The sequence below is a fragment of the Choristoneura fumiferana genome, chromosome 17 (assembly GCF_025370935.1).
Source record: "Choristoneura fumiferana chromosome 17, NRCan_CFum_1, whole genome shotgun sequence".
Taxonomy (NCBI): domain Eukaryota; kingdom Metazoa; phylum Arthropoda; class Insecta; order Lepidoptera; family Tortricidae; genus Choristoneura; species Choristoneura fumiferana.
The window spans coordinates 17,586,357-17,600,173 of record NC_133488.1 but is presented as its reverse complement, the minus strand read 5'-3'; the positions used below and the strand labels follow the sequence as shown (position 1 = coordinate 17,600,173).

The window sequence follows — 13,817 nt, the reverse complement described above, 5'->3', positions numbered from 1 at the left end:
CTACGAACGGCTGCTGGTAGAAGCTGGATGAGTGTAGCCGAGGACAGGGCGCTATGGCGGTTATTAGGGGAGAAGTGGACTGCTATAGACTGATGATGATGATAGATAGATAGATAAAACGTTTATTTGTTACTGCAAACACACACAATCAAAATTACATAAATTAGAAAAAAAAGAACAGTAATAACTTAAAAGTAAACAATTTTCAATTGTTTGTGTGCACTGCAGTAGTGCAAAAGGGCCATGGCTCAGTGGTCAACATTGCTCATAGGAGCAAAACACTGATATTCTGCCACAACCCAGAGGGCCAAGAACAAATATTATCACCTTATTAAAAAATATAAATGTACAATACAAAACGAAACAAACAGTGCCAAGCAAAATGAATACATTTTCAATATAACAGTTTTGTACCTGCCTACCATCAACGAAAATGAAAAGAGAGAAAGAAAAAAAAAAACATGATGATGATGAAGAAAGTTTTATACAAAGTGTCAGGATTTATATTATAAACCGACGTTGACTTAGTACGGGTGGAATTAAGTTTGCTTGTTAAATGCAATAACAAACGCCAGCAGTGTAAAATAAAAGCTCAGCTCTACTAAACAAAGCTCCAGCGTGTATCGGGTAAACTTTTAGAAGGCATCCTAAACCGAATGGGTTCTAAAACGCTAGCAAATTTGGGACGCGGCTGCTGACGCTGCAATTCTAGCGCTACAATTACGGCCATCAAAAAGTGTAAACTAAAATAATTTAGTAATACTAATATTATAAATGTGAAAGTTTGTACCTGTGTGTGTGTGTGTGTGTGTGTGTGTGTGTGTGTATCTGTATGTTTGTTACTCCATAATTCTTAAGCAAACTTAGTCGTTATAGTGTTTTTTGTATGATTGATATACTTACTACCATCCTGATTTTTTTCAAATTTTTCCATCCACTGGTTTAGATTTTAGAGGGGGGGGGGAGGCGCTCTATTTTTATGAAAATTAATTTGCACTTTAAAGTTGAATATTTCGTATTTCGCAAACAAATCACCGAATCGAAAAATTGTCTTAGCAAACCCCTAATGGTTTTAAAAGACCTATCCAACGATACCCCACACTATTGAATTGGATGAGAAAAAAAAACCCCACCCCCACTTTACGTCTATGGGAGGTACCGTAAAAAAATTTTTTTTTATTTTTTTATTGTACCATTTAGTCGGCATAGTTTACATATGTATTCGTGCAAAATTACAGTTTTCTAACATTGATAGTCCCTAAGCAAAGCCTCGGACGGACGGACAGACAGACAGACCGACCTGGTGAAACTACAAGGGTTCCGTTTTTGCCATTTAAGATAACGCACATCCTGAACGACTGGAGTAAGATACTTTAAATTTGACAGATAATAAATAAGCTTTTTATTATTAAGGCAAGCTTGTTGCGGTACGCTTACTAGTCAGCCTTGGGTTACCCATAAGTTGATCAACAAAATAAAATTATGGAAATAAATTGAGTGATTTGGATCTGTTTGGAGCAGTGAATATCATCTTGAGTTATCCGTAACGGAAGATGCAGTACGAATATACAGGTCCATCACTCCTTTGCAGCCAGAGAATTCGGACATCGCAAGAGAAGTGTTTGATGAATGTGGGCATTGAGTCTTCCAATGAGGCTGGCATAGTCACACAGGTGCACTTAAGCCTCGAAAAAAATTAAAAAAAATATATTGAAAGGTGTATTTTTAACCCTCATAGCACAGCATAGACCTAATACTCAATTTTGTACCTTGAGATCTCTGTAAGATAAATTTTCCAGTGCTAATACCCAATAAATGGCACCCGACATTGTCACTCTTATTACCTACAAGTACTAGTAATAAAATTAAATTAAAGATGGCAACTACTGAGAGAGTGACCGGCACTTGAACATTACATGTACCTATGAACCTATATTTTGACAAATAAACTGATTGATTGTTTATTCATAACCATTTAACAGTTTTTTTTTGTCCTTCAGTGCTTCGGCGAGCGTTCAGCATGTTTGACTCCAGTAAACAAGGACGCATAGAGAAAGAAAAGGTGCGCACTATCCTCAACACCATGGTGCATAGCTACGACGACCAAATGCTTGATCGGATGCTAGAGACGGAAGATGTTGACGGTACGTACCTACTATGATTTATAAGTAAATATCGACGGTTTTCAGCGTATTTATAAGATATCATAAGATTTGACGAAACTGTTGGAGTGACATGGGGTAAGTATATAATATTTTAAAATGGCAGGCGTGAAAAAAAATATGGAGGGGGTTAATTTTTTTCGCAACAGTCGGGACGCAGTCTCACTGAGATACCTTTTCACAAAAATGACATAGTGTTATCGCATTTGATTAATAAAGGAATTTATTATGAAACTTAGAGTGAAAACGTTGTACAGTCATTCAGGAATAAAATAGTTCGTTAGTGTTTGGGATTACAGATAAGAGCCTAACTTTTTTGGGACAGATGTTGCAATAACGAGCAGAGAGATAACATATTTCAAGTAAAAGTATTTAACTTTTAGCGCGTATCGGAAAAACTTAAATTGAAAGGGTTCTGAAACAAAAAGTTGGAACGGTATCGTTGATGTACAACACAAAAGACATTACGACAAGGCTGCTAGCTGTGCAACAACACTAAATATTTCTAACTTACTAAGTTTTACTAGCTTCAAAAAAGAATTGGAATAAGTATAGTTTAGAGAAAATTACTTTCTGCCATTTTTCTTGCAGTGCATTCTTCTTGGCCATGATGAAGAGCGCAATTTAAAACAGCCCTTTGGGGTCTACTTACAAAATAAACGTTGTTTTTTTTTTTAGAAAATAAATCATCAATACACGTTTGGTACTCATGGGCGCTGGTGATCGTTTCCCATCATATGACCCGCTTGCTCGTTTTCCTCCCGCTCATAATAAAAAAAAAATAGGCATGTTCCAGTCGCCATCAGATGTTGAGCTCTAATACCTTAACAATAGACTGCATGTTTCGATATTTTTGTCCTCGTTGGCCGCTTTGAAATATCTGGTGGCGCCTGTCCATAGGTAGGACAACTCACGCAAACTTCTGATTTCACTATTTCAACCATTTCTCATATTAGGGGCTGTTTCACCATCCATTGATTAGTGTTAACTCGCGGTTAAATGTGATGCCGTCTCCGTTTATTCGAACAGAACAAATAGAGACTGCATCACCTTTAACCGTCAGGTAAACACTAATCAATGGATAGTGTAACAGCCCCTAAAGGACATTTGAATTAAAACTACTGTGAGACGCACACATAACTTTACTAAAAAGGGCATAATTACTTTATTATTATTGAGTTTCATGGTTGATTTTACGTCCGAGCTCACCTTGAGAAGGAGTCACGGATTGGCACGAAACAGGTCAGGCATACCTCGACTTTTAATAAATGAATGACGGAGAACTACAGTATTTTTATCACCGCTACCATCCGTGCACTATGCGTCTATATAGCTACGTCTCAGTTAACATACAGAACCCGAAATGTATACTCAATACCGGAATTGAGTTCCTTGCCGGATTCTTCTCAACAGAGGTTTTCCCGAACCGGTGGTAGATTTTTTTTGACATTCATAAGTGCTTGTTATAGCCTAAATTGAATAAAGATATTTTGACTTTGACTTGACTTTGAATATAATACATACTAATATTCTAAATGCGAAAGTGTGTGTGTTTGTGTTGAATGTTTATATATTTGTTCGTCTTTCACGTCGAAACGGAACGAAGGATCGACGTGATTTTTGGCATAGAGATAGTTTATGGGCGAGAGTGACATAGGCTACTTTTATCCGAAAAATGCTCAGTTCCCGAGGGAACAGCGCGCGATAACTGAATTCGACGCTGGCGAAGCCGCGGGCAAAAGCTAGTACATATGTTGTTAAAAGTAGTTTGTCAGCGTACGTCGTTAACCTAACAAGGCAAGTTTATTGTTGACTTCAGTTGCAATAAAACTATCTAAAGCGCTGACGAAAAGCAGATGCATTAAAAATAAACATCGTGCCATGTTGTGGGTGATATTAAATTTGATGTCTCTTATCTATTAAGATGTTTTGGCGCCGGTTTGAATATTATGTCTATAACATTTAGTACCTAAGTGTAGTTTAGTGTCTTGTGTGGTGTAAGTGTAACTACGGAGAAAGTGAAAGAGTAATTACTTATTTCGTTTACAAATAAAAAAGTAATAGACAGACCCCAAAACAAAACACAAAAGAAAAAACTAAAATAAGCGATAAATCATTGAATTTTGATGATTTGTTAAAACAAAGGATAAATGGCCTGTAAGGGCACTCCTCTTTCATGTAGCTCTCTCCAGGCCAGGGTATCAGGTTCGTAGAAGAAGAACTCAGGATGATGCACAATAACTTTAATATAACTAGGTACAGTGATTCGATACGAGTAAATAATGTATTGCCGCCTTGGCGGTGCGATGCAGTCTAAACCGCTGCGCTCCGGGGATGAATCGTGACGTAGTCGTGATGTGACTGTAAAGTGCGATGAGCCGCAGCGAATGTTGTTGTGGCGTCAACATGCCCTATTCACGGAAATAAATCTAAATTATTATGATATCTAAGTCAGCCACTGTCATCTCTTCCTACAAAATATTTCTCAATACAGGGACGTCCATTGTACTGGCAATCTTCTGGTGATTTACCATCACCAAAAAAAATGTTGGTCTCATCTAAGTTTCTTCATAGCAGATTTATCTGAATCGGCTAAATACTTGGCAGCCACCAGCAATCTTGCCCGCAATTGTGCTATGAATTGACACAATTTCTGATGCCGAAATGAACCAGCGTGATATGCTGAATACTTATGCGCTAATTGCACTTTGCTGATGGCCACTTGACTGTTGGTCATTGACTGTTGGCCTCTTAGAGAGGCTCAGAGTCACGCAACGAGCTATGGAGAGATCTATGCTTGGAGTTTCTTTGCGCGATAGAATCCGGAATACGGAAATTCGTCGAAGAACTAAAGTCACTGACATAGCTGGAAAAATATGCAAATTGAAGTGGCAATGGGCAGGCCATATCGCACGAAGAACAGATAACCGTTGGGGGAGAAAAGTCCTCGAGTGGCGACCACGAACCGGAAGACGAAGCGTTGGCAGACCTCCCACCAGGTGGACTGACGAACATCGTGAGAGTTGCGGGAAACCGGTGGATGCAAGTGGCGTTAATTGTGGCGTTCTAAGGGGGAGGCCTTTGTCCAGCAGTGGACGTCTTCCGGCTGATGATGATGATAATGATGATGATGATGATGGCCACTTACTCCGTAGTAATAATGAAGTTAGCTGTCTTAATAGCGGAAATTTAGTAAGTTTGGCAATTAGAGATCCAAGTTTAATTACGATGTCGATGGTTAATGGTCCAATCTGATCAGATACGATCAAATCTTGTGATGGTCACAGTAAACCTTATTTCAACCAATATGCTTGTGGTGTCCTACTTTTGGTTATGAAAAACAGACACTTCTAACGTAATGAGGGATTTTCTGGTAGTTGGAATATCGTTAGGGTCACGTTTGGAATTGCTTTTTAAATAAACAAGGCAATTTCAAGTAACGGATCCGAAGGAGTGTTGACGTCTCTCGATGAGAGCTAAAACATAGATGTCACTAGTGTCGCTGCTTAAGTGACTAAGGAAAAAAAAGCAGGTTGAAATGAGTGCTGCATGGGAGACATTTGTGTCTAGACTCCTGTCCAGTGGTGGTGTAGGGGTATGGCACGCAGCACGGAATGCTGAGGACCTGGGTTCGATTTACAACGCTGGTCTCTTTTTCTGGGGTTTTTTGGTGCATCCATGTTTCAGTTTTGTATTTCCGTAAAACTCTAACATCAAACGGATCTTTCGGTAATAGTACCATTTAGCGATATTATTTCGTTCATCACCAAACCCTCATTGGTAGCAATGGTGTCAAAATTACAAAACATACTGAACTCAAAAAACATCTCTCAAACAAAGTAAAGCTTGTATTGTGGGTTCTAGACAACGAATAACATACTCATATAGACAAATCAAACACACAACACAAATCTGCAAAACAAACATTTTTCTATTTTTCCCCCAAATAATTATCTGATTCAACTGGCGACAACAACAAACCCCGTGACTTCAAACTTCGTGAAGTATTTACCTACTTAGGCTATCAAATGGGCAAATATGACAGGCAATGAGCATATTACCTACGTACGTGTCATCTACTTATACTACTAACATTGTATATTCTTTAATAATAAAGAATAATATGAAATACAATGTATTTTATTCATTCTAGATACCGTGTTTTATAGTAACATTTGTTGCTTATGACCTACAGTACCGATATCCAAATTCTAATAGAAATAATGTAGGTACGTTTTATTTTTCGGAAGGACCGGGTTCGATTCCCCAACTGAGTACAAATGTTTTTTATACAAATCCAATTTTTCTTGTTACTAAAGTCGAAGACATGGTTCATAAGAACAGATTTTCGTATGTCTTATAGTTTCAGACTTTCCCATACTGACCGATCTAAATGAGCCAACCTGTATACCCCCAGTTGCTTCGATTGGAAGCGGCGCGTACACCGTGAACCCACGACTTAACGAGGTAATCCGAACATCTCGTTGGTAGATGTCCTACTCTGCGCTTTCGCCCCCAACGGCGAACTGTTGTCGGTACTAAAGGCGCTCATTGCCACTCCAACCAAGTTAATTCAGTAAGTTACGTAGGTGACCCTCGTTCTTCTACGTATCTCCTCATTACTGATTCGATTCGGTAGAAAAACACCGAGTATAGTGCTCCGTAACTCGCTGGGCAACTCTGAGTCTATTTATAAGGCTTATAGTGAAGCACCACCACGTCTGGGATCCATGTGCAAAGATTAAATAAAGACAATTCAGAATGAGAATGTTTTATTGTATCTGTGTGCATAGGATGAAGAAAAAAATAATAATAGAGGTATCTAAAGTTGCCTGTACAGGCATATAATATTAATTTAATTTAAGACTAATGAAATGGAAAATTAAAAATGAAATGATATATTTATTCCAGACGTAAGTCCATAAAAACAATCAATAACAATTAACTAGAAATCAAATAAAATGAAATTAAAATTAAATGATTAATAAAATGAAATAAGATTGAAATGAATTTACATTACAAATTAAATTAAATAAATTCAACCAAATCAGAATTGTAGTCAATCAAATCAACAAACATGCAATTTTAATCGGTCGGCCTTGGGTTACATGAAGATCGCGGGTTACCCCGTTCCCTCGATGACCGGTCTGTGGTATAGTGGTATAACCTCCAGCGCTCATGAAGCGGGGTGGCGTCCCACTCACTCACAGCTGCAAGCAGTGTGTTAGAGGAAGCATAAATATTACAATCTGTATTAATATATATTTATCTTAGTTATAGTTATCAAAGAATTCCTCCTTCTTCTTCTAATTCTTTTTGTAGATTCTTTGTAGTACCTATGTGTCCATACATGACATGTGTAGTTCACTGAAGCGTGACTTTTCCACGCTGTTCAGGTTATACAAGTAAGCCGTCACGTTAATTGAAGTGTACGAGCAAATAAGCGGAACACGTCACGTCAAACGTCACGATATTGACTCCTTGCCGGTATATCATACGAGATTGCGTTCTAGCGTGATATTCAAGAACGCTTTGGCAAATTATCATACCTTCAATTTTAACTTCATTTTACGTGATACTTAGTCAAATGAGAACTTATGTTTAACAAACTTCAAAAAGGCAGAAGTTTTTAATTTAAGAAGCTCTTTGAATTTTGTAAGAAATGTTTTTAATGGTAATTAGGTTGTATGAATGAGCTCTCATAAACGTTTTTCAGGATTGTATAATTGTGATAGGAAAATGTTAAATGATTAGGCAAGTGTTAATGTGTGTGTGAGTATGTGTGTGTGTGTGTGTGTGTGTTGTGTGGGTATGTTAAAGTTGTGTATTACGTTGTGTATACATTGAGTAACTATTGTATAGACAAAAATCACATTTTTGTTATTTAAGAGGGCATTTTGCATGCGGGTCACCTGATGGGAAGCAATCTCCGCCACCCGTGGACATCCGCGACACGAGAGCTATCACAGGTGCTTGCGGGCCCTTTGAAAGACTGTAAGGTTTGTTTTTTAGGAATTGCTGCACTTACATGGATGTTCAATCAAACTAAGCTGAATACTGAACACTAAATATTCCGAATAAATTTTAAGACATCTTGAATATTATAAAACATACGTCCGAGTACTGATCATGGTCCCTGTAATTGCCATCTATGTAGCAGGTTGCTATCTTTTGGGCATCAGCATGTCGGTAGAGTACTGCGACATTTACCTTACACAGAACATAGTCGCGCGCGTGCATTGTCAAAAATTCAGGACGTTCACGTTTAAATTTATTTTTTCCAATTATATTTATACAAAGTACCAACGAAAAGGCAATTAGCCTTTGACGTGGTTCGTCTAGAGAGCTGTTACGTTGTAATTACACGCCCCGACGTTTCTGTAGCTATTTACGACTAGGTTGCCATTGCCAGGCGAGGTTCCCGCATACGTACGGGAATTTTTGCTTCGATATTGTGTCCAATAATAGGTGCGCTAAAGTAGAAAGTGTATACATATTTTTAGTAAAAGATATGTTGAATAATAAAATAATCCCACTAATTATTAATGCGAAACTTCGTAAGTATGTTTGTTGGTGTTTGTTACCTTCACACGGCTAAACCGCTAATGCGATTTAGATGAAATTCGGTATGCAGATAGTTTGAGTACTGGCTACCCTTCAATAACTGTGGCCACTTTTGACTAAAATGAATTCTGGTCACTATAAATATAATTCAATGTTTAGTATAAGGTGGCCAGTAATTGACGATTTACCCTGATTACAATTATCTGCCATACCTAAATATCTACAATAATATAACATTGGTAAAAACAGTGATAGTATGGCAACCCTGATTTACGATCGAGCGCGATGTCACTAGAGCCGTAAAAGCGGGTTGCTAGCGAAACTTTAACCTTAAAACAAGAGTTTATGGTTCTGTTTACTTGCGGTTTTAGTTTGTAGCGTTTTTAGTTGGATGCGGAAAGTACCTAGAGTTACCATTTAAATGTTTTTAATGATGACAAAGTTGTTTTAGTTGACCTTCGTATGAATATTACATGTAATGTTAGCAAGATGACATGTCAAAAGATCTGAGTGACATTATGCTAGATTTTTGGAGGTCAAATGTTTGCCGAAACAATTTGCCCAGCAGTGAATAGCTCTAATTGTCTTCTCTATGCTGTCTTGGCCTAATGTAACTGTCACTTGTAATCTACTTTCTTTCCAGCTTTACTAGGTATTATAAGAGGGTTTAATTCACAGAAACGCAAAATTGGCAATTTCCCATGTATTATTAGTAGCTACTTTAATGTGCAAGGATTTTTTTAAACAAACTAATTGAAAGACGGAACGGAATGTGAAACTTTTGAAACTACCTTTCAGCCCAGTTTGGACCCGCAAGAAAAACCGTGCAAGTAGCACTAACATTTCCTGCGCGATGTAATTCGTGTAACATTTTTCTTGATTGCAAGTCTAAAGTGAGCTATAAAATACGGTGTGTGAGCAATATTAAGCATAGAAATAAAACCAAAATTCCACAAATGGTATTGCAAAAAGTACCTAGATACTTACTTACAAATATTTATTCGTGAACTGTTAACGTTACTACAAAAGCCAAGCCCAAAAACTTGATAACTCGCAGATATCGCACTTCTGTGGAATAAACGCTCTTACCCGTGTACACAAGTTCGCTTCTAGCGGATCTTTTCGCCACGCACGGCACTTTGAAATTAGTTTGCCAGGGCCCAGATTTCCGGAGCGATACAACCTACGGGTGTTTCTAAAAACGAGCCGACTTCTAAAAAGGCTGTCAATGCCCCGTAATTCCTTGATAAGTTTCCGTGAGCGAGGGTGATTGATATTAATGAGGAGACTCACCTGCTCGTAGGTATCTCACATCGCTTCTATCACATAAATAAATAAAGTATATCAAAATCCGTAACCATAACTCAAAGCATATGCAAGTTGAAGTGGCAATGGGCGGGCTACATCGCTCGAAGAACAGATCAAAGTTAGGGAGAAAGTATGATTGTTTTTTTGTTTATTATTTGTGACGCCTCCGCCCGTGGTTTGTGGATGACCGTAAAAGTAATAAATTTGGTGTTGAAATAAAAAAATACAAAAAGACTCATATTAAAGTATATTGTAACGGATAACTCAGGTCTAAACAGAGTTTAGCTCGACATGTTTCGGGTATCGCGTAGTATGAGGAAACAGGACGACAGGGGCTCTGCTGCGGCCGAGCATTGAATGGACTCGGATTTGACGCATTACATCAGGTTTGATAAGGTGTCTGTACTTGCGAGAGAAAAGTTTTTCATTCCGTGGAAAGTGCGTGAAGCCATTGAGATTAGTCGTCATCCGAATTTTAACCGGGATTGCGGTTGGTCGGTACCCCCGAGTTGAAAAACAGTTTTAAATACTCGTGCTGCGTCATTGGTTGGTGTAAACGTGCCTTTACGGAGTGATGTTGTTAGTGTTGTGTGCTACCCTACATTAGACATTGACAATAAAAATGACTGTAAAAATGCGGGTAGTTGTGCGCCGGTGTTAGCTTCGTCGGGCAGTCGTGCGAGCAGAGCGGTGGCGCGGAGTGTGCGTGTTGCGGCAGCCGCCGAGTCGCGTTCGCGTGCTCCTGAGAAGAAGGGCTACGAAATAGCCCGGAACATGTTGAGCTAAACTCGGTTTAGATGTGAGTTATCCGTTGCAATATCATTTAATATGAGTGAGTCTCACGGTAGTTTCATGTACAAAAAGACTCCAACAAACCAATCATAATTTGATTGCGTAGTAGCGACATCTCTTGTCTGGGAGAGCGGTTAGTTCCGAAGGAGTGATGACGTCTCTCCATGAGGGCTAAACATAGATGTCGCTAGTGCTGCTGCTTAAGTAGCTTAGTAGAAAAAAGCAACCATGCATAGGAGAAATTTGTGTCTAGACTCCTGTCCAGCGGTGGTGTAGGGGTTATAAGCACGCAGCACGGAATGCTGAGGACCTTGGTTCGATTCCCAGCGCTGGTCTCTTTTTTGGTTTTTCTGTGCATCCATGTCTCAGTTTGTATTGTCGATATGGTTAGGGAGAAAGGTTTTCTAGTGGAGGGAGACCACAAACTTTATCTCACTAGGTTGACTGATGACTAGGTGGATACAAGTGGCAAGTTGTCATTCATTTTGGCATTCTAGGGGGGTTTATTCAACAGTAGACGTCTTCCAGATGATTATCATGATGACGAACTAAATCCGCCAGATATCACACCTTTATTACCCTAATGACCCATTCAAATTCCCCTCCTTACCTCTAAACCGCCGCTATGATATTCTCAAGACACGTCCCAGAACTATTGCAAGTCCCAGACAAGAACGTAAAATGCAGTGTACGTGACGTGGTAACATTCGTGTACATTTGTAAGAGCTCTCATTACGCTGAAAAGCTATAAGAGAGTTGGAAATTATTATTTGAAGAGTCCACGGAAAGAACGTGTCTAGTCACCTAAGCAACTTTTTGAGTTATAGCGGTTTAAAAGTTAGTCATCACGAAAAAGTAAAAGAATGAGGGTCACTGGCGTTCCCAAGCGAATTAGCTCGTTGAAGTGAAAATGGCAGGCCAAATAGCACAGAGAACAGATGGCCGTTGGGGCCGAAACGTTCTCGAATGAAGACCGCGGATCGGTAAGCGTAGCATAGGATGTCCACCAACTAGATTGACGGACGGGTTCACGTTGGATGTTGACCGCTTCCATCCAACGGAAGCAACTGGAGGTCTACGTGGGATGTTTTATGTCTAACAGTTGATATAATGATGATGATGATTAATATTTTAAAGAAAGAAAGAAATACATTTATTCACAACACAGCAATAGACAACACTACACTAGGCACAAAAATATTATTAAGTGCGACAGCATAGATAGCTAGTAAGATATGTGTCATTGCGGTTGTAAATCGGACACTGGCTCAGCATAATGCTGAGACATTAAGAACGCCCCAGCCTATTAGTTAGTGAGACAGCATCACGGAATAAAAAAAATAAAGGAAATAATGTCGTAAGTTCCGGTTTAAGTATATCGAAACAAGTGTCGCCAGAAATGCTCACATGCGCATTTATACACACTTTTAAAATCTTCGTGAGTATTTGTCGTAGTTTCTGTTCAAAAAACATTTACTAGCAGCCTTAAATCAAGTTTATCATTATCCCCAAGATTATTTATATATTTATTTATAACCCAATGAAAATTTACAGCATTACAGTTTATACCAATGCACAAAATAATACTAATGCGCAAAGATATTAATTGTAGTAGACTTGTTTTTTTTACGAATGTGTAAGCAGACGATTCCGTTTAAATTATACCTCTTTAAAAATATTTGGCTACTGCAAGTGTTTTAATACTGGACTACGTGAGTGATAGTGGAGCAAAAAAACGCCAAGAATCGCGGTGCATATGTAGTACCCACATTAGCTTTACGGGACCGACGTGTAAACTGAGCTTTAAAAGATACCCGAGTCATAAAAGTAAAGGAAAAAATCTAACCCGTATGATTTTTCCTGCCAGTAACAATGTTTATCCAACAATGTTTTCTTCGTTTGATATCCTGATTGGAATAAATAAAACTTCGTGATCTGGTGAACGATGAGCACCACCATTTCAAGATGTATATGCCCGCTGGAGACTGAAGACGTAGGAATATATTGCAAATGGTATTTATGCATCCGAGTCTGGATACTTGAGCACGAATGATGCTAGCACTACCGAAGTTGTATTTATGCGTCATAAATGTTTCTCTATAATCAGTTGTCTATCCTGTAGTATGAGGGGCAGTTGGATAGGTCTTTAAAAAACATTGTTTTTGATTCAATATTGTTTTCAAAATATTAAGCTTTAAAGTGCATTTTTTGCTAGTGTTAGGAATAGCCCGTCCTATTTGAATGATTGTTTTTGAATACTACTTGACAGGCCATATGTCAAACCACTAGCCCGCCACGGCTGCAAGGCACAGTAGTACATAATGGCTAATTTAAAAGGAAAGCTATCACAGCTATGTAGCCTTAATCCAAAAGTCTAAAAGTAAGTCTACTGAAACATATACCGGGTGTGACCTGTAATATGAGCAAATAATTAAAACAGATCGTGCTCGTCAAACTGAACAACATTAGTTCAGCGACTTTTAAAAATAATGGAGTCTTTATTTTTTTTTCATACAAATTAAATACTGTAATCAATGCACGCCATTCTAGAACCCAACTGACGTCGCCTATCACGCTTAATACATCAAGCATTTTGCTTTACATTGCTTCTTCGAATAAACTTTAAAGTGTAATAAAAATTAAAAAACTAATTACTTTTAAAAGTTGCTGAACTAATGTTTTTTTAGTTTGACGAGTATGATCTACGTTTTAATTATTTGCTCATATTACAGGCCACACCCGGCATAATAACATTTTTATTTATTTAATTCTGAACTTAGTTGTTTTTGACAGCGACTTTCCAGTATGTTACTTTGTAACGTTTCGAGACAAACAACTTTGACATGTTACATCGATAAAATATTTACGATGTAGACAGCGTAATGCTTTCATACATACAATGATATTCCATAGGAAAGGAATGTGTGTTTGTTTGTGGGATTGTGATAAGGAAAACAAACTTTTTCGAATGAAAGTAAAAACGTTTTAAAC

General features: G+C 38.2%; 2 protein-coding genes across 6 annotated transcripts in view; one reads left to right on the top strand and one right to left on the bottom strand.

The window, feature by feature from the left end:
- LOC141437342 (neo-calmodulin-like) overlaps window positions 1–13,817 on the bottom strand; it is a 327,352-nt gene that overhangs the window by 36,523 nt on the left and 277,012 nt on the right. The window lies entirely within an intron of this gene.
- The window catches only part of LOC141436935 (troponin C-like), a 50,279-nt gene that overhangs the window by 5,602 nt on the left and 30,860 nt on the right, over window positions 1–13,817 (top strand). The window contains exon 3 of the mRNA XM_074100072.1: window positions 2,001–2,144. Within this exon, the coding sequence (XP_073956173.1) occupies window positions 2,001–2,144 (144 nt within the window). The remainder of the gene's footprint in view (window positions 1–2,000; window positions 2,145–13,817) is intronic.